At 44.1% G+C, this 18,310-nt stretch overlaps 3 protein-coding genes across 5 annotated transcripts; 2 read left to right on the top strand and 1 right to left on the bottom strand.

Annotated features, from left to right (window-relative positions):
* Positions 1-1,112: 1,112 nt before the first annotated feature.
* On the top strand, positions 1,113-3,345 carry cldn10e (claudin 10e). Its single transcript, XM_053853118.1, has 5 exons — positions 1,113-1,412; positions 1,489-1,650; positions 1,927-2,008; positions 2,078-2,191; positions 2,882-3,345. The coding sequence occupies exons 1-5, from the start codon at positions 1,181-1,183 to the stop codon at positions 3,270-3,272; spliced, it is 981 nt and encodes a 326-aa protein (XP_053709093.1). The 5' UTR covers positions 1,113-1,180; the 3' UTR covers positions 3,273-3,345.
* On the top strand, positions 3,286-9,184 carry LOC128752185 (claudin-10-like). Of its 2 annotated transcripts, XM_053853120.1 has the most exons (12): positions 3,286-3,296; positions 3,383-3,523; positions 3,603-3,696; positions 3,863-4,002; positions 4,071-4,229; positions 4,526-4,613; positions 4,701-4,808; positions 4,874-6,352; positions 7,298-7,459; positions 7,517-7,598; positions 7,679-7,786; positions 7,994-9,184. In XM_053853120.1, exons 8-12 carry the CDS (start codon positions 6,121-6,123, stop codon positions 8,178-8,180), a joined length of 771 nt encoding a protein of 256 aa, XP_053709095.1. In that variant the 5' UTR covers positions 3,286-3,296; positions 3,383-3,523; positions 3,603-3,696; positions 3,863-4,002; positions 4,071-4,229; positions 4,526-4,613; positions 4,701-4,808; positions 4,874-6,120; the 3' UTR covers positions 8,181-9,184. The 2 variants fall into 2 exon arrangements, with proteins under 2 accessions (XP_053709095.1, XP_053709096.1); XM_053853121.1 differs by lacking the exons at positions 7,298-7,459; positions 7,517-7,598; positions 7,679-7,786; positions 7,994-9,184 and having other exon boundaries at positions 4,074-4,229; positions 4,874-6,120.
* On the bottom strand, positions 8,877-18,067 carry dzip1 (DAZ interacting zinc finger protein 1). 2 transcript variants are annotated; one of them, XM_053853117.1, is made up of 19 exons: positions 17,956-18,067; positions 17,359-17,483; positions 16,654-17,268; positions 15,580-15,664; positions 15,010-15,125; positions 14,763-14,921; positions 13,808-13,858; positions 13,676-13,738; positions 13,436-13,564; positions 13,239-13,287; positions 13,090-13,140; positions 12,873-12,932; positions 12,426-12,574; positions 11,343-11,523; positions 11,056-11,233; positions 10,487-10,848; positions 9,782-9,903; positions 9,538-9,697; positions 8,877-9,458 (listed from the first exon to the last, which is right to left on the bottom strand). In XM_053853117.1, the coding sequence occupies exons 3-19, from the start codon at positions 17,152-17,154 to the stop codon at positions 9,367-9,369; spliced, it is 2,508 nt and encodes an 835-aa protein (XP_053709092.1). In that variant the 5' UTR covers positions 17,155-17,268; positions 17,359-17,483; positions 17,956-18,067; the 3' UTR covers positions 8,877-9,366. The 2 variants fall into 2 exon arrangements, with proteins under 2 accessions (XP_053709092.1, XP_053709091.1); XM_053853116.1 differs by having other exon boundaries at positions 17,399-17,483.
* Positions 18,068-18,310: the final 243 nt, after the last annotated feature.

Genomic DNA, 18,310 nt, shown 5'->3' with positions numbered 1-18,310 from the left:
CTTTTTTATTAAAGTTTTTTTTTTGTAACACACCCGTGTTGTGCAGCGTAATTGTACCTTAAAGCTGGTGTGGCGTTGTCTGAATACAGCAGGAATATTGTGACTCACTTGCATTTATGCAAAACATTTCCGCGTCCGTATTACCTCTATTGTTGACTGAAAAAAAACACATGACGTGTGGGATAATATTTCTCAAGAAGAACGACCTTATCTGACCTCCATGGTTAGTTAGGTCACACCTCACCCCCAGCACAGGCCCCTGTCATCAGCCATCCATCTGCACCTAGGAATTTTCCCCAGTGGGATCCTGGGCTAAGTTTCACAGAACCTCTCTGGATACCTGAAGCACAAGGAAGGGGCACAGACTCATCAATACAGATGTTAGTACCAAAAAATATGCAGAGAAATAGGCAAATAAAACAATAATAACTAATAATAATCACAAATAACTATTATTATTATTTGTAATAGTAGTAGCAGTCGTAACAAATATTTTAGGGGCTCAACATTCTATATGATTTTTAAAATCTCATATAAATAAGATTCCATATCAGCACAGAATCCGAGAGAGATTGCTCTCTGCTCCAGTAATGTACAAGACTGCTATCCTCTTGATCTATTTGATGGTTAGGTTCAACTTGGATGTGTCAATACTGTAATAGAGTACATCATTGAGGTAACGCCACTTTTCATAAAACATCTAGAGGTAGTTATTAAAATGGTACAGACATTAAGTGGGGGTGGAACTCTGAAAAAAACCATTACTTAAAAAACAAATTATTAAGATTGATATTAAAATGACTGCTGAGAGGAACTTAGAAATCAGTTTCAAAGCATGCATTTCTGGATTCACTCACAGTGTTGTGTATACGTAAGGGGACAGTAAAGTCTGAGTAAAATAAATAAATCAGAGATTGTTATTGCAGATTTTGAGTGCCTCTTTGTTGCACATCAGCCAGTGTAACTTGAGCTGAATGCTTAGCTGTGCACTGCAGGAGTTGCCTCATGGGAACTGGAAGGACTGATGGCTCTCACCTGCATGTGCATCCCTGACTGCCATTCACACACACACACACACACACACACACACACACACACAATCTTCACACCGGAGCATCTACTTGGTGTCAGGCCGAGGACGGGCTGGTGACAGAGGACAGACTCACCTGACTGACTCGAGATGAAAGTCCGTGTCGTGCAGATCTGGGGGTTCTTGATGACAGTGCTGGGCTGGATCTTTATCGCGTGCACGATGGCCATGGAGGGCTGGAAAATCACCTCCATCGGTGGGATGGGGGGCTCCTCCATCATCAAAGTGGCCTGGTACTGGTCCAGTCTGTGGAGATCCTGCTTCACAGACTCCACAGCCGTCAGCAATTGCTATGACTTCCCTGTTCTCTGGTCTGTGGAGGGTAAGTAGCTTTAAATTCAGCCTGGTTGGTTCCTTTCACGTAGCCTGCTGCCTGTTATCCTTCAATGGGACATAAGGACACATCCAGATTGTTCGCGGACTACTGATGGGGGGTCTGTCCTTGGGCATGCTGGGCTTTGTTCTGAGCCTGCTGGGAATGGAGTGCACGTACTTGGGAGGCAAAGACGTCTCCAAGTACAAGAAGATCTACGTTGGAGGATGCTTCCACATCATCAGTGGTATGCCTTGGTTTCATTGTTTTAGGAAGTGACCATTAACTGTGTCCATTTAAAATGTATTTTAAGACTTCATACAACAATGTACGTTTAAGAGATAAAAGCATTAAGACATCAAGTGCAGACACTTAAACAGGGACGTTTATGGACCTTAAACTTTGATCTTTTTGAGCAAGATCCAAATATAGCAACAGTGCACAACAATCTTTCTGCTCTGTTTGTTGTCATGTAACAAAAACCTCATGTTGGTTTACGATAGATTAAATTCTATTCCCCCAGGTGTACTCGCCACGAGTGGTTATGCTGTTTACGCCCAGTACGTTTCGGTTGAATATTTCAACCCAGACTTCGATGGACTGAAGTAAGGCCTCACATTTTCAGTGTCCTGAGAAACAGTGTTGGAAAACTCACATTATTATTACCGTCACAGGTACGACCTCGGCACACCGATGTTCCTCGGCTGGGTTGGCTCTGCATTTCAAATGGCTGGTGGCTTCTTTTACCTGTGGTCAGTTTGTAAGCCTCTTTGTGGTGGGGAGCCAGTGTAAGTACATATGTATTTGTCATATGTTGGAAACTACTACTACTTTTCTGTAGGAGGTTTTCAGTCTTAGAACTAGTGATGGGCTGATGAGGCTTCATGAAACAGTGTTCTTATTTTCAGAGCCCACCAGATGGCGCTCTTGGTTTCAAAATGATGAGATATTAGAGCAGAGAGCGCCATCTAGTGGGGAGTGAAAATAAGGACACTGTTTCATGAAGCCTCATCAGCCCATCACTGGTTCTAAGACTGAAAACTTCCTAAAGAAAAGAGACCGTTTGAGCCAATCTGCACCAACCACACTGGACATCAAAGTTGCTAATAGTGATGCTCTGATGAGGCTTCATGAAACAGTGTCCTTATTTTCAGAGCCCAGTAGAGTGGTGGTCTCTGCTCTAAAATCTTTGGATTTGAACAACCATTTCAATGAAACCTCACGTCATTTAACCGAGAGCTGGCCTGGTGGGCTCTGAAAATGAGGACACTGTTTCATGATCATCAGCCCATCACAACTTAGAACATCTTGGAGCACAGTATCATAGGATAGGTTGAAGGAATGGGAGGTTGGAAGTGACTCATGAAAATATAACTGCATCATCTTTAGGAACAGATGGATGGATGAATTGACCTTCCCTTTTTATTGATGTGGGCTTGATGCTGTTTATTCTCCTGAGAAAGTCCCTCTTTCTACAGGGTGATCCACATCCAGCCTCAGCAGGACCCGGAGCTAAACAATAAGACCAAGTCCACCACTGAAATGTCCACTGTGTCAGAGATCACATCTAAAACCAAAGTGTCCTCAATATCGGAACTGTCGTCCGAGTCGGACCTCTCCAACATGTCCAGCATCACCTCCAGGTCTGGACGGACATACAAGTCTGGACGCACCGAGAGGTCGGAGCGATCATCCAAGACGAGACGGACCACCAGGTCAGGGACGGGGTCTGGCGTCTCATCAAGCTCCAGTGCCTCGACGGTCTCTGAGCTAAGCAGCAGGAGGAGTGGCAGCAACAGAACCATTTCCTCACTGTCTCGCAGCTCACGGAGCGAGGCCGCACCCTTCATGAAAAACTCTTACATTTGACCACTGTTTTCTTCAACCGATTCCGTGAGTGTGATAACGTTTGAATATATTTCACCTGTAAAGATGTAAATAAACCAATTGTGTCTCTTCTGATGTCGTGCGTCTTTAAGTTGTTGGATGAGCTAAACAGGCGCAGTTGACAGTAAACAGTTGAGCGTTCATACTGAACCATCATAGAAGCAGTGGCACCTGAGACCTAAACTCCACCATAGCATTTTCTTCATCTGCTCCAGGCTAAAACACCTAACAAGGTATGGTGAGACTAAAGACACGCATCGCATTATTTAGAGTGTTTGTTGTTGGTACTGCTTAACGCGATCCATTCTTAAGAGATGACGAGGAGTTTTGCTCAGATCGTGGGTCTACTCCTGAGTATCCTAGGCTTGGTGTTGGTGGGCTGCACTTTGGCTTTGGACCGCTGGAGGTAAGAACCATTGAGAAATATTAACTATCTAAGATTGAGGCAAGACATGGGAACCTAGTGTTGAAGTTGAAACCAAGCAAGGGTCAAAGAGCTGAGTAACAGAAAGCAACTGGTGATGCTGTCACAATTTCTTTTGTGAGTTTAACAACCTATTATTGGACGGGAGGGTGGCCCAGGTTGGCGGCCAGGGAGGCTCATCCGTAGTGGCCACGGCCTGGTTCTGGTCCGACCTGTGGAAGGACTGCCACGAAGACTCCACTGCTGTCGTCAATTGCGTGGACTTTGGCGTCCTTTGGAGAGTCAAAGGTTGGTTTGCAGAATTCATGTGAATGTTTTTGGATGGACGAGTCTGAAGGAAATGTTATGGACCGCAGCAGACGTTCAGGCAGTGCGTGGGCTCCTGATCAGCGGGCTCAGCCTCGGCGTGGTTGGAACAGCGCTGACATTTTTGGGAATGGAGTGCACCAACATCGGAGGAGAAACCGGAAGCAACAGGATTTTAACAGCAGCGTGTGTGGTCAATCTGCTCAGCTGTAAGTTGACATTACAAAATAATAATGAGACACCTATTTACTTAAATATTCCTCATTTATTTGTACAACAAAATATGTTTTTCATCTTTTATCACAAGCATTTTGGATTCTGCTCTGCCATCTAAGACAAAAAAAAGCAATCAAAAATAATAACTTATTTTCAAAACTTTCTATACTCTCTATTATGGTTATATTTTTATTTTGCGCAGTTATTGTTGCCATCTCAGCACTAGCAGCGATCAATGCTCAGTGGTTTGTGTTGTTTTCCATGTGTCATCACCCTGAGCCGCCTGCAGGTGTGTCAGCCGCAGCTGGTTATTGTTTATACATAAACAGAGAGGTTGCTGCTTTTTTACACAGTAAGGCAGATCCTTCACGAGTGAGGTAAGATTTTCCCTCTCGGAAAGAATGCAAACATTGAATGGTGAGTCAGAGGGTGGATGATTCTGCAGCTTTTCGTTGTGCCCTCAGCTATGAGATGGGACCACCCCTGTACGTGGGACTGGCGGGAAGCGCCCTCATCACTATCGCCGCTGTCGTAAACTGGGCGACCGTTTGCAACAAAGTCAATCTGAAAAGGTGAACAAAACACATGCAGTTACCATTTGTCTGAGCTTGATCACGACTCTTTATGTCTTTGGCAGACATTACATGGCGCCCACTGTCAGTCGGGCCAGCAGATCAGAGCGAATGCAGCGGGAGATCCATGGTGCTGTGATCGTCTAGCTAGCTTTTCACATTGTTATGTCAACAAATATTCATTTAATTATAAACTAGTTGATTCAACTGAGGGTTTGTCATGTTTATTCATAAATATCTCGAGGTGATATATACTGGGGACAGTGATAATATAGCCCAAGTAAACCTAAAGTAAATCGAATAACTGAACGTCTCAATAGAAAATACATTTATTCATGAGATTAGAAAGTCCATTAGCGTCAATGTGTTTCAGATTTGCTGTATTTTGTTCACATCAATTAGAAACAAAGTCAATCAATCCTAATTTAAAACAAAGTTTTAAGCAAAATGTGTTGTACCAAAGGTTAGTCCACTAAAAGTGGTTGATCTACTACTGAGGTGGGCAATTACATTACATTACATTACAAACTGTAACTGTTGCAAGGGACCATCATCAAAGGAAAGGTAGCGATAACTACAAAACATGACGGGAAAATATCCAAAATACACAGTAAATGAATCAAAAAAGATTAAATGTAAGTCAGGATATAAAAATATTTCATTTCATATGCATTTCATTTGAATATAAATCAACATAACTAAGGACCAGACGTTCCAGATAAAAAGGCAATTTCTTTCAAAATATATTTTCAATGTTCCTTCAATATATTTTGAGGAACAAGAAAATCACAGAAAATGGCCAAATAAAAGAAAATTTTAGTCTTAAAACAAAAACATGCCATATTTACTGCTGTGGTGGTGGTGGTGGTGACTAAAAAAGACAACAAAATAAAGGCTGAAAAATTACAAGATATAAGTTATAGTTTTAGTCTGATGTCAAAAGGGCCACAAAAATACAGGCATCGTGCCACATAGGCCCCCGGGTCGCACTTTGCCCAGGTTTGATCTACCACCTCATCATCATCTTTAATAATATTGACTATAGCTGGTAAACAAAATAAGGCATTATTCTCTCATGATGTTATTGATATGTTTGTGTGAAGGCCGTGGAGCCTGACAATAGTTGTCCCTCCAGTTTCCTCTGTCTGGGAACATGATAGCTGCTGACCAGGCAAAACCATGGAGGCGATAAGACAAGGAACAAGCCTCGCATCCATCCAGTCAGCATCACACCAGCCGTGACAGACTAGGAGAGCTGGCACCATTGGGATTTCAACAGTGTGATACTGTTTTGTTTTGAAAGAGAATCAAGATGAAGTACAGGACGGTGGTAATGTACATGGAGATCGGCTGCTTTGTGTCTTGCCTGTGTGGCTGGATCCTGGTTTGCTCCACTCTACCCACGGAATACTGGACCTTCTCCGAGGTGGGCAGCATCGTACTCACAACCTCCAATTACTACTCCAACCTGTGGAGGGACTGTATCTCAGACACCACAGGGGTGTCCGACTGCAAAGACTACCCCTCGATGCTGGCTCTTCCAGGTCTGTCATTTGACAATTTTTCAAAGGTTATCTGAAATCAGGCTAACACTTTACTTAAAGGTCTCATGTGTGTCATATAATGCACGATTAGTACATTCATAAGACATCATTCATTTGGCTTTATAGAATATATTATGAATATTCATAATCATCTATGGTTTATATATTATAATACTATATTATAATACATTACTTTGCAATAATTATATTATATTATATTATAACTTGTGGATTTCATTTAATCTAGTCATAAAGACTCAAGAGCCCTTAACCATAGCATAAACCTAACTACACAGTATATTATTTGAAATAAGATAACACTAGTGATGTGAAGATGAGGTTTCGTGAAACAGTGTCCTGATATTCAGAGGCCACTAGATGGCAGTGTTGGTTTAGAAAGGATGTGAGGTTTCATTGAATTACTTGATCAAGTCCAAACATTTTACAGCAGACGGCGCCATCTGGTGGCCTCTGAAAATCAGGACACTGTTTCCTGAAGCCTCATCAACCCTTCACTCGATAACACTATTCTTTCAAATCCTGCACCTCACAATACTTGATGAACTTTGTTGTAAGTCGCCATACATGATAATCAAGATTCATGACAGCTTCTATGACGCGTTATAAATGCACTAAGGAATGTAGTAATAATGCATTATAGATAGGACTTTTAAGTAGAGTGCAATTTAAATCACATCAGCGCTGCTTATTTAAGAAGAGCTTTCCCAGTAGGTGGTTTCTAAGGTCTTCTAAACATTGTTGACTTGGTCATATATTAAGTAGCATTTGACCCAGAAACCACCTGTGGGGAAAGGGAAAATAATTTCAGAGGCTGTTACACTGAGTTTCCATGAATATAAGATGTTCATTCTTGCCACAACACCAGTAGCTCTGTCTCATATATGAACTCAATGGGTTCATAAGAAGTTCACTTGTCTGTGCCAGGGTTTCTCCACGCTTGCAGGGCTCTGGCAGTCTGTGCGGTCATCACCGGCTTCTTTGGAGGTGTCCTCACTCTCATTGGGATGAAGTGCACCAAAATAGGCGGGTCAGAGGTCGCCAACGCTCGGGTGACATTCGCAGGCGGACTCACGTACCTATTCTCAGGTAAAGTAAATACATGAAAACACATCACACGTGTTGACACTGTCATTTCAACCGCAGGCTTCTGTGCGATGATCACCTACTCGTGGTGGGCCAACAGAGTCATCACAGAGTTCTTGGATCCAAACTTCAGGGCTCAGAAGTGTGTTTTTTACTGAAGTATTCTGAATTGTAAATGATTATGGTGAAACCACAGAGTTATGTTTGATGCTCACTGACCAGGTTTGAACTTGGAGCTGCTGTTTTTGTTGGTTGGGGCGGTTCGGTTCTTCTCCTCGCAGGTGGAGGTGTGATGACTTTCTTCTCAGGAAAAGAAGGCTTGCCGTCAAGGTGAGTACTTACACTGCTACTAGGTGAAAAATATTATGACCAGTCGTGGGCATAGCTCAGAACAGGACTCCCAATGAGTGTGGTTTCAGCTGCATTAGCGCAACTGTTTGGACGGCGAAGGGGCCTAAAGATACACAATAATAAAGTGGTCTGGAGTGAGACTGGTTATGAATGAACACTGACTGTTGCCTGTCAAATGTGACCCAGCTCCTCAGACATGCCACGGAGACCACGCACCTACGCCACAGCCAGGACCAGAAGAACATACATGCTGCCGCCGGCCTCCTCCAGAGTCACTCTAGTTCCTCCACTGTTCTACGAAGGCAGGAAAACAAGAACACCCAGAGCTCCGGCAACAACGTTTCGGTCTTACAACCGGGACGACTTTGTCTAGCTAAACATTAGTGATGGGTAGATGAGGTATCATGAAACAGTATTGCAGGAATGATGAAACAGTGTCCTGATATTCAGAATGATGTGCGCTTTCTTTAAATGCGTTTTCAAGTCCAAACATTTTACAGCAGACAGTGCCATCTTGTGGCCTCTGAAAATCAGGACACATCATCACCACTTCACTATTGTTTCATGAAACCTCATCTTCCCATCACCACTAAACATGAGACGTTGTGAGAAAATGGATTGGTTCAGACCTGGGCGTTTTGCAAACATTTGCGAGTTGGTTGTCTTTTTCTTTTGAATCCTACAGTACGCTCAGCCTCTAGTGGGCAAAACATTTGAAAACCCATGTATTAAAACAGGCAGATTATCAAATCTTATTATCTGGACAATGTTTTCCTTTTAATGGCGAGTGTTTTTCATCATGCCGAATGTTTTGCCTGTTATGTGGTGAATACTTTGGAGACTCAAAGCGGAACATTGCATTTGTCTTGCATTACTCACAAAAACCATGCACCAGAGTGGAACATTAATCAGGGTTAGCTGCCCAAAAATTGTTTTTTTTTTTTTTATAATAATTAAGCTCACTTAGTTTGAGCACACAAAGTCCATAATAATGATTATTGGCCACTCTGTGTTTATTTATATATTCATTTGGGATGTGGATTTCAGGAGTCAACTCTGGCTTCTGTTGGCATTTCTTCCTAAAGGTGTTTGGGATGTGCCAAGATCCCACAGGATTTGTATTTACTATGTCTCGGTTGCTATGGGAATGTCAAAGTCAGGACTGCGAGAGGGAAGTCCCAGCCGACTTGGCCTCAAGTTTTACTGGTTGAACTTTACATGAACATGTTCTTTGGCCATTCTTACTTCACTTGTATATTGCAGTACACATTTTATTGCTTGTATGCATATTTACAAATATGTATTATCTTAAGACACAAATATAAACAATTTACAATAAAAACAAAACTATAAAACTGGAGTGCAGAATCTGTTCTCTTTTTAAAAAAATGATATGGCAAGTACACAATTGGCACAAGGCTTATAGAAAGAATCCAAATCAAAGAACCTCTGCAGGAGAATCCAGCAACCTCAACATCCCTTTAAAAGTATTGCTCATGTTTGAGGTACAGCATTCAAGTGTGAAGAAGGTAGTGAGTGAAGAGTCAGGTGTCGGTGGGTCAGTTATCAGCGCTGTCATCAGAGTCCGTGATGTCACTCAGTGAGCACAGGCTGCTCTTCAGGGTGCTTCCAGTTCCGGCTCCAGTTAAACCTGATGAGACCAAGGTGGAATTTCAAATCAACAAACAGTACAATAAACCGCAGAGTCACACTGAACATGGTGATCTCACCGGATTTAGGGGCTTTTCCAGTGGAGGTGCCCCAGACGCTGGTGCTGGACGAGTCTAGACTCTTCCTCAGTGACCCTGAGCTCCGAGCGGTTTTGAACTTGTCATGTTTCTCTTCCAAAGATGACACAACCCACTCGCTGCTCTCCTCCAGCTCATCATTCTGTCGGCGTGAATTGAAGCACAACTGTTCCACTTTTGCTTTGCAAAACACGAAGTGGTAAATGAAATGTGCAGCGTTTCTCACCGAGAGCTCCTGCACCTCATCCCTCCTCTGCGGCAGGATGCTGACGCCCCCTGCTGGTCGCTTTATTGACCTGTCTGGGGACTGCCTCTCCAACTTCGCAGTGAGATCAGCGACCTTGTTCTCTGGCATCACATGAAAATAACAAACACAGTTGGAGATAAAACGTATGACACTTAAACACTTCAGTGTTTAAAGCTAAACAGGGTTCAATCTGTGTGTACGGGAGGTCTGGAAGTTGTCGCTGCGACTCACTGTCATCGCTCCCCATTTTGTCCCCTCAAGCCTTAACGCATGCCTAAGCACAAGCTATTCATACGCTGAGATGCCCAGGCCAACACATCGTCCACGAGGCCCCATTTATGCTCAGAGAGGCACAATGAGCAAGGTGAACGGATGGTTGTTTTTCCCTTCCACATGTTCTTAAATTAATGGTGCAGATCCTCACAACAGATCACTAAACCGAAATATTGCAGTGATAAAAGCAGCAAAGAAAGAAGTGCTCCGTAGTGATTTGCTGTCAAGGTTTCATGAAACAGTGTCCTGGCCACCAGATGGCGCTGTCTGCTGTAAAATGTTTGCACTTGAACAACTAATTTATTGAAACCTCACATCATTTCTAAACCAAGAGCGCCATCTAGTGGCCTCTGAAAATTAGAACACTGTTTCATTGCTTCACTAGTGTGAAGTATTTTTGCAGCAACTAACCTTTGCCAGGCTTTCTCTGGTCCAGACTTGCATTCGGGTCTCTGTAACTTCTGAGCTGGTTGGGGTCGATCTCCTGCAGCTCACTGACATCTGACCAGTCCTCGTCGTCCTCCATTTCTTCATCCTCGCTCTCCATGTGAGTGACCGCTGTTTTGGTGACAGCGCTTTGCGGTGGGTTGGTGGACGACGAAAACCTTGATGGTGGCGGTCTCGAGTGGACCAGGCCGCTCTGGCCGTTTCGGATTTGCAGCACTTGACCAAGTCTGCTTTGAGGTCCGCTGCTCCTCTGGAGTTTTGGCTGCTCCTCCTCTGACTCAGAAGATTCCTCCTCAGACTCCTCATCAGAGCTGAAAGGTGGGGTTCTTCAAGAAGGAAGGAAACACAAAAAGTTTTACGTGATGGTTTTTGTTTTTATTACCAGTATTCTGAACTACAGTTCATAGGTTTTCGGTATCAAAGATGAATGACAATACTTGAGTCCCAGAGTTAGCATGCAATTCCCTGAGAAAATGTCCGTCCACGTGGAACGTCAAAACATCACTCTAAAAACAGAGTTTCATTTTGCTTACTTGGCTGTGTGGACTTTCATTGCAGTGCTCCGATTGTTAGGCGTCGAGGTCTTGGGTTGTGCTGTTGTTCTAGATCTTGGCACTGGCTGTGGGGTCTTGGAGTGCCTGGCTGGAGACGTTGATGTGACTTGGCTTGCTCTGGATGGGAGGCTGCTGGACCGAGGCCTGATCTGCAAAACTGTCAGCAGATAAGGTGGTTTAGATCGATCAGACTGATTCAACGTCTCGACATTCCTGGTGGTTTTTGTGATGATCTCAAGCAGAAAGAGGCTTAATGGATGACTCACCTTGAGCTGAGCGTCTGGGTTTACTCGCAGAGAGGTCTTGGCCCAACTTTTGCTCCATTGCGCTGACCAAACCCTCTCTCTGGTCCCAGTACTCAGGCATTGCTTTCGCGACGCTTTCCCTCTTTGACTCCAATTTGTCCAGGATGAATTTGAGCTCCTTGCTCTTCACACCTCTCTGATCCTGAGTGCAGTGACAATACAGCTGCGTTTAGGTCAAGTTAACACAGGCATAGCATTTTTTACTGTGTAGAAAGTGGACGTGTCACTTTAGTGGCTGCTCATTACATTTCTTGCTAGTGTTTACTGAATGCAAAAAAAACAAAACATGAAGGTTCCGCATATCTGTCTTCTGCAGTTTTCTGGGTCATAATTGCGTTGGTTTCCACACTTGTCATGTCCAGGTGAAGATTAGAGACAAACGTTCTGAGTATAGCACATTTGGCCATTGAGGTTTTGCTGCTGCTTTTCTACAAAATCACAATAAACAATCGAGGGGAAAAAATCATCTTGTTTCTTAATTCAACGCGGGCACCAACATTCACATTGGACATCGTTGCGTGGAGCTGGATGTTATTTTATTTTATTGTTGTTGCCATATATTAAAACAGAACAAAACAAAAAAAAACTGTGAATAGTGAATAAACACTTTGTAGTGTAGTTTCTAGGTTGTACTATTAATGCTTCAAAACCTGGCTACTAATAATTCAATAAATAAATAAACACATTTTAAAAAACGCTTAGATCTGCATTACAGAAATATTTATGATCTACGAATTTGTAAATAAATAGCTGGATTTTAAAATGACAATCGGAACAGGATTGAAAATCCTTCCAACATTTGGCAAAACTGCATGGACACAAACTAAAAGTTTAGTCACTTCTGTCACTGCTTGAGCAGATGCAGAACACGCTCTGGTTATATAATATCATACATGCCATGACGTTTCTCAGTCGCTTTGCATTCTCAAACCTCCATGTTTGCTAATGTGGAATCGATTAGAACCGAGCCCAGGATTATGGTCTCATCTTGCATCTCATTTCATTGATGTCTCAGCATTGCTACATCCTTGCAGATGAACTCACATGTTCCACTCCCACAGTTTCCAGCTTCTTTAACAGCGCCTGTTCAAGCTCTCGACGCAGTTCCTTCTTGTTCACCACCCGGCGTCTCTTCTCTGGAACTGGCTCTGGCTTTTTTCCCACTGGTCTTCTCTCTGACACGCTGCTGGAATCTAGAGGAGAATAAAAAGAGCTTAACAAACCAAACCGCATTTTTTTTGTGTTGGAAAATTGCAAAGAGAAAAAACAAATCATGCATTTGACAAAGCTAATAACAGAGCTGCAAGCCACAGATTCAGATGGATTTGGTTCACACCAGCAGAGGAGAGTAGTGATGGACAAAAATGAGCTCAACCTTTAAAAAAAATCTGGCCAAAATGTTGACTAGATGACAGCCCAGGAGCACAGCAGACTGATGGACCCATGCAGACAGCAGGCGGCCAACTGATTTTGTTTTCATCTCTTGTTTACCTTTATCTTCCTCTGAAAGCTCCTGTATAGGATCCAACTTAAGAGCAGAGCTGGGCTCCTCTTATAATTAGACCGCACACATGGTTGTTTTGGGAAACAGAAAGAAGAGGGGACAAGAATTGTGTGGCAGCAGCTGGTTAGCCTTCAACTCCTTGGCGAAACGCTGACGTGCAACAGAAGCTCATGCGTTTGTCTTGATGATGGCATTGTCACTTACCAACAACTACTCTCTTTGGCTTTGGTTCTGGGGCAGGTGTGCTGACCAAGACTGGCAGCCGGGAACGACAGAGAAAACATGAGCTTATCCACGTCACTCGCATTTGTAAAGAGACACTTCATTTTTTTATCATTTTAAATGGATCATACCTGGAACTTGAACCACTTTAGTGGGTTGACTTGAAGAAAGCTTCTTGATCTGCCAGTTAAAAAAAGCAAACACTCACTGTACACATCATTGTGAGTCGGCGTTTCAAATACAGGATATCCTGAACAAGGCTGCCCCCCCAGCTCCACTTCCTCCCTAACAATAATCACACTGCAGCGCAGATGACTGTCAAACAAACCTGCTCCCTCTGATCCCTGATAATCTGATCTTTCTCCTGCAGTTTTCTGGCCGTCTCCTCTTTAAGTCGCCGCATGCTGTCCTCCTGCTCGGCCGCGGACGAGTGCATCCTGCTCAGCTCGTTCAGCAACTGCAAAATGAAGAAAGCACCAAATTAAAAATGGGATTTTGTGAAGAAAAAACAATACAGTTGTACACAAAGATACCTAGATACGTAAATAGATGATTGATAGACAGATACCTGATTTTTTTCCGACTCATGCCGAGCCTTCAAATCCTGCAGTTTAGATTTCCATTTTTTGTCCTGGAAAAAGAAATCTCTTAGTATATGTCAAACTCTATCTAAAGTTCAAAAACAACCCTCTGAGCTGACCTGCTTCTTCAGCTTGTTCTCATCCATGAGTGTCTGATTCTGGTTAACATCCTGAGGACATACAACATGACAATGAATTGAGAGCGATGAACAACAGTGACTAGAACTGGGAATTAGCCATCTGGTCACACATTCAGTTCACAAAGCGGTGGTGACTAGTGCTGGGTAGATGAGGCATCATGAAACAGTGTTGGTGAAACAGTGTCCTCATTTTCAGAGGCCACTAGATGGCACTCCTGGTTTGGGAATGATGTGAGGTTTCATTGAATTTGTTGTAGACAACAGCACACAACGCCATCTGGTGGCCTCTGAAAACCAGGACACTGTTTCATGAAACCTCATCAACCCTTCAATACTGTGCCATCAAACCTCATCTACCCATCATTAGGATGACGGTGTTTGAAAGCCTCTTTTTAGTAGTGATGCGCTGAAAAGGCTTCATGAAACAGAGTCCTTATCTTCAGAGGCCACCAGATGGCGTTTTTGGTTTAAAAATGATGTGAGGTTTCATTTGAATTGTTCAAATCCAAAAGGTTTTAGAGCAGAGAGCGCCATCAAGTGGGTTCAGAAAACAGTTTCATGAAGCCTCATCATCACATCACTACTTTTTTGAACGTTTCTTATGACGATAGGAATCAGCCGTTGCTTCAGTAGATTTCAAAAAGCACACTTGCATCTTTTTAGTTCAGCAACCTTCTCAGCTGTGTTTCGGTAGGTTGGTAAATCTCTTAAAAGGCCAAAAGCTATTCCGTTTATTAGATTATGTAGCCTCTGGCGATCAGATGTTGCCATGCACCAGAACTGCATGGTAACCAGAGGTGTTAGTGAGCATGGTATGGACCTGTCCAGCAAGCATGGACACAATCCCTCTGTTGCTATTTGACTTTCCAAGGAGCACTGCTGTGCACAGCAAAGCAACAAACATAGTAGTTGACATTGTGTTCTGCATACATACATTCATGGACTGAATGTTTCGGCTGTAGAGAAACTCCATCTCTCTGCGGATGCCGTCCCTGCTGTCCTCGATCTTCCTGTCTGTGCGGGCCATCTCCTCTGCTTTGAAGCGGTCTAACTCCTTCAACAGATCTTTCTGCAAAGACTGTTGCTCTTTCTCCTGCAGACGATAAAACAACCGTTTATACCCCAAGGTTATCCAAATGAAACAATGGCTAGAGGGCGAGTGAAACAAGTCCTGATCTTACCTGTGCCACTTTGTCCTGTAGAGCCTGCTGCTGCTGAGTTATCTGCTCCTTCAGTTTCTGGATCTCCTGTTTGAGGCTTTCAATTCGAAAGAGACTCTCGCTGTCAGACTGAAGCTCTGTCATAAGACGGAGAGTAGAACACAGACGCAACTTCGGTTGCCCATCAGACAAATCAAGGAGGAAGCATCAATGTAGCGTGACGCATAGATCAGGACTGGCAGCTCATTTCCTTTGAAATCCACCATGTTTAATACTGGTTTATAATCGTAAATTTCATATGGAAAAAAAGAAGTAACCATTATCAACTTGAATTTCTTAATTGTAATTACAGACCTTTTTGTCTGAAACTGTTTGGACTGTGATACCAATCACATTAAAACTAGGGGTGGGGTGGAAAAGGTATCTCAATATTTGACACCAGAATAATAGTTGTATCTGTTCAGTACACATGATGATGATGATGATGATGATACACCCGTCAGCTCTCTTGCAGCTAAAGCCATCATCGCAATAATAACTGTCAGTGTTGGTGAACAGATGTGTAGATGAACACAATGTTGACAGACTTACGTTTATCATACTCCTCAGGGTGCCGCCGCTGCATGTGACCCTGGAGGAAGGAGGAGTTAAGGAAGGTTTTTCCACAATGTAGGCACTGAAAGAGACAGGAATTCATTTGAAATCTAATAATTCATAATCATTTTTACATAGCACACAATGTGTATTTTTATTGTTTGCTGTGTGAACGGCAATATATGATGATGGTTTTGGACACAGCAAGACAGGTCTGAGTGCCTAATAAATGTAGGACCATACTAATATAATAACAACTAACAGATCCACTAAACTGTCAAGACACTGTGAGTGATTTTGGAATTGTCCCCTGCGGCTCACATCAGACAAATCCAGCTCCCTGCTCAGACACAAATGTGCAAACACACATTGTACATGCTTCATGTCACAACGCTGCTGTTCATCAAAGTGAGCTTCCATTCATGCTGTCGCACAGCACATACATTTACACTAGCGACAACTGAAAGCGCAGTTAGGTCTGAGTGGATTTTTTTCCAATAACAGGAAGTCAGATGAAGGTCAGAGGTCGGTGCTGGACGCACGCGGGACCTCAATTATTAACTGACTTGTCACTAGCAGACACCTAGCAACCAGACGCTGTCATGACACACAATACTCCTGTTGCCTTGGTAACCTCATGGCCAGGTCAGAGGCAGCCATGCTCTTGAAGTAAAGAGGGGTACGATTTTACTATAAATAGCCTTTACAACAAAAGAGAGCACAAGAGTGGGGGTGTGCGCCTCATCCGCCGTGATAATCACTATTCTGTAAGTGGATTAAAAAAAACTAATTGAGGCAAAATGACACCATATGCTCCGCAGCTTGAGCTCTTTCCCTCCTGATTGAAGAAAGGGCTTATTGTTGTGTTAGTAAAACCACACAGGTACAGAGCGGGGTGGACCTTAACAGGCTGAATTCAGATGAGATCACACACAATGCTGGGGCTGTGAAAAGATGGGGACAATAGCAGAGCAGGGGACCTCAAAAGTGTGAGGGGGGTGGGGTGACGGCGCTCGCTCGATGCTTGCCTTATATATGCGGAATAGTTTCTGATCTGGAAATCGCCAGTACCTTTTGGCTGCTCAGGCGGGACGAGGAGGCGAGAAGCGACTGCTGGGTGCGAATGATCTTTTTCCGTTGTTTGAGCTCGTTGGTTAGCTCCTTTATCCGCTCCTCCTGCTTCTTGTGCCGATCCAGCAGCTGACCGTGCTCCTTACTCGCAGCTGCCTGCAGCTGTTCCCGCTCCTTGTCACCCGCCGCCAGCCGCTCCTCGATGGCCCGCAGGTTCAAGGTGAGAAACTCCTGGCAGTGGAGAAGCCACTCCACGGTGAGCTGCGCCAGCTGAAGCAGCTTGACCAGCGACGGATCCACTGGGCTGCGGCACCGCTGACAACGCTCCCCGTCCAGGCAGCAGAAGGTCACTGCACTGATGTGCTCCTGAAGGGCGTCCACATCCAGCTCATTCACCACCAGGTTGATGTCCACAGCGCTGATCCGCCTCCAGTCCACACTCTCCCTTCGTGGCCGGAATCGGAAGGGAAGAATGGCGGGCGCACTGCTGGACGGAGTCATGGCTTGTGCTGAATGCTGGCTCAGTGGAGAATTGAGAAGAGAGGGGATCCCTGCTGATGAATGGGTCCCCTGGGTGTCACTGGTGAACGGGTAGTACACGCCGTCCTGGAATGGCTGATAGGAAAACAGCTCTTAATCTCACCTTCGTTCCGCAAACCATTAGGAATCAATGTTTTCTTGGATTGGCGACAGCTCATCCTCTACCTAGGCAGCTGCGGTTGTCCTGGTGGACCACGATCCTTACCATCTTCCACCGATCCCCACAAACATAGATCCCTCTGCCTTAACGTTCCGCCTCCTTGCAGTCAGGCTGGGCGTCCGTCACGTTGCTATGGAAACAGCGAGCAGCGTCCCGGGGGGGGGGCAGGAGTGTTATCAAAACAGTGGCGACAATCAGCACATGTTTCCCCACAGAATCAGCAGAAGAGTCCCGCGAGAGACGCCGACGTTCGGCCGCTTCTACTGTAAACGCCGCTCCATTACGAGCAAACAGGCCGTCACTACTACCGCTAACTAATCCCCCGAAGAGATAAAAACAGCACTCCAGATGCCTTTTGCGTGATACTTCGCAATGACGCGGGTCTGAACGTGCCCGAGACACGTGAAGTCGTGCCTCCGAGGGCATCTGAACCCAAAAACTATTCACCGGAAGTTCCTAACGGTCCACGATGCTAGCACCAAGTTGTTTTGAAGAGGAGAATTTTGGATCGTGTAACCAACATTTATCACCCGAATTACATCATTTGCAGGCAAAACATACACACAACACCACACTCGAGCGTTTACAACAGGCAAATGTACCTTTAGCCGCGGTTTTGATGCCTTTACCCAAAAGTTTTTTTTTGGCGCAGCGGGTTCCCCGGACCAGTGGCGAACCTCCACATTCCTAAATCCCTGCTCCCATCGAGGCGCCTCCACAAAGCTAGCGTCGATTGAAACGTCGCATTTCCGAATCCTTCAAAATTAAGCCACGAAAAAAAAAACTAATTTAATTCCAAGACCATTGAAACTAAACATGGGGGCGAAAATGCCAAAAAATACCACAAAGTTACTATAGCAAAAACAAATAAACAAGCAAAAATTATTAACTATTCATTAACTAATTTACACTCGTTTAAAATCCCTTTATCTGTGTATTTATGAGTAATGTGGTGAA

Source organism: Synchiropus splendidus, chromosome 1, assembly GCF_027744825.2.
Source record: "Synchiropus splendidus isolate RoL2022-P1 chromosome 1, RoL_Sspl_1.0, whole genome shotgun sequence".
NCBI lineage: Eukaryota > Metazoa > Chordata > Actinopteri > Syngnathiformes > Callionymidae > Synchiropus > Synchiropus splendidus.
The sequence above is the reverse complement of the archived record's forward strand: the minus strand, read 5'-3'. Positions and strand labels throughout refer to the sequence as shown.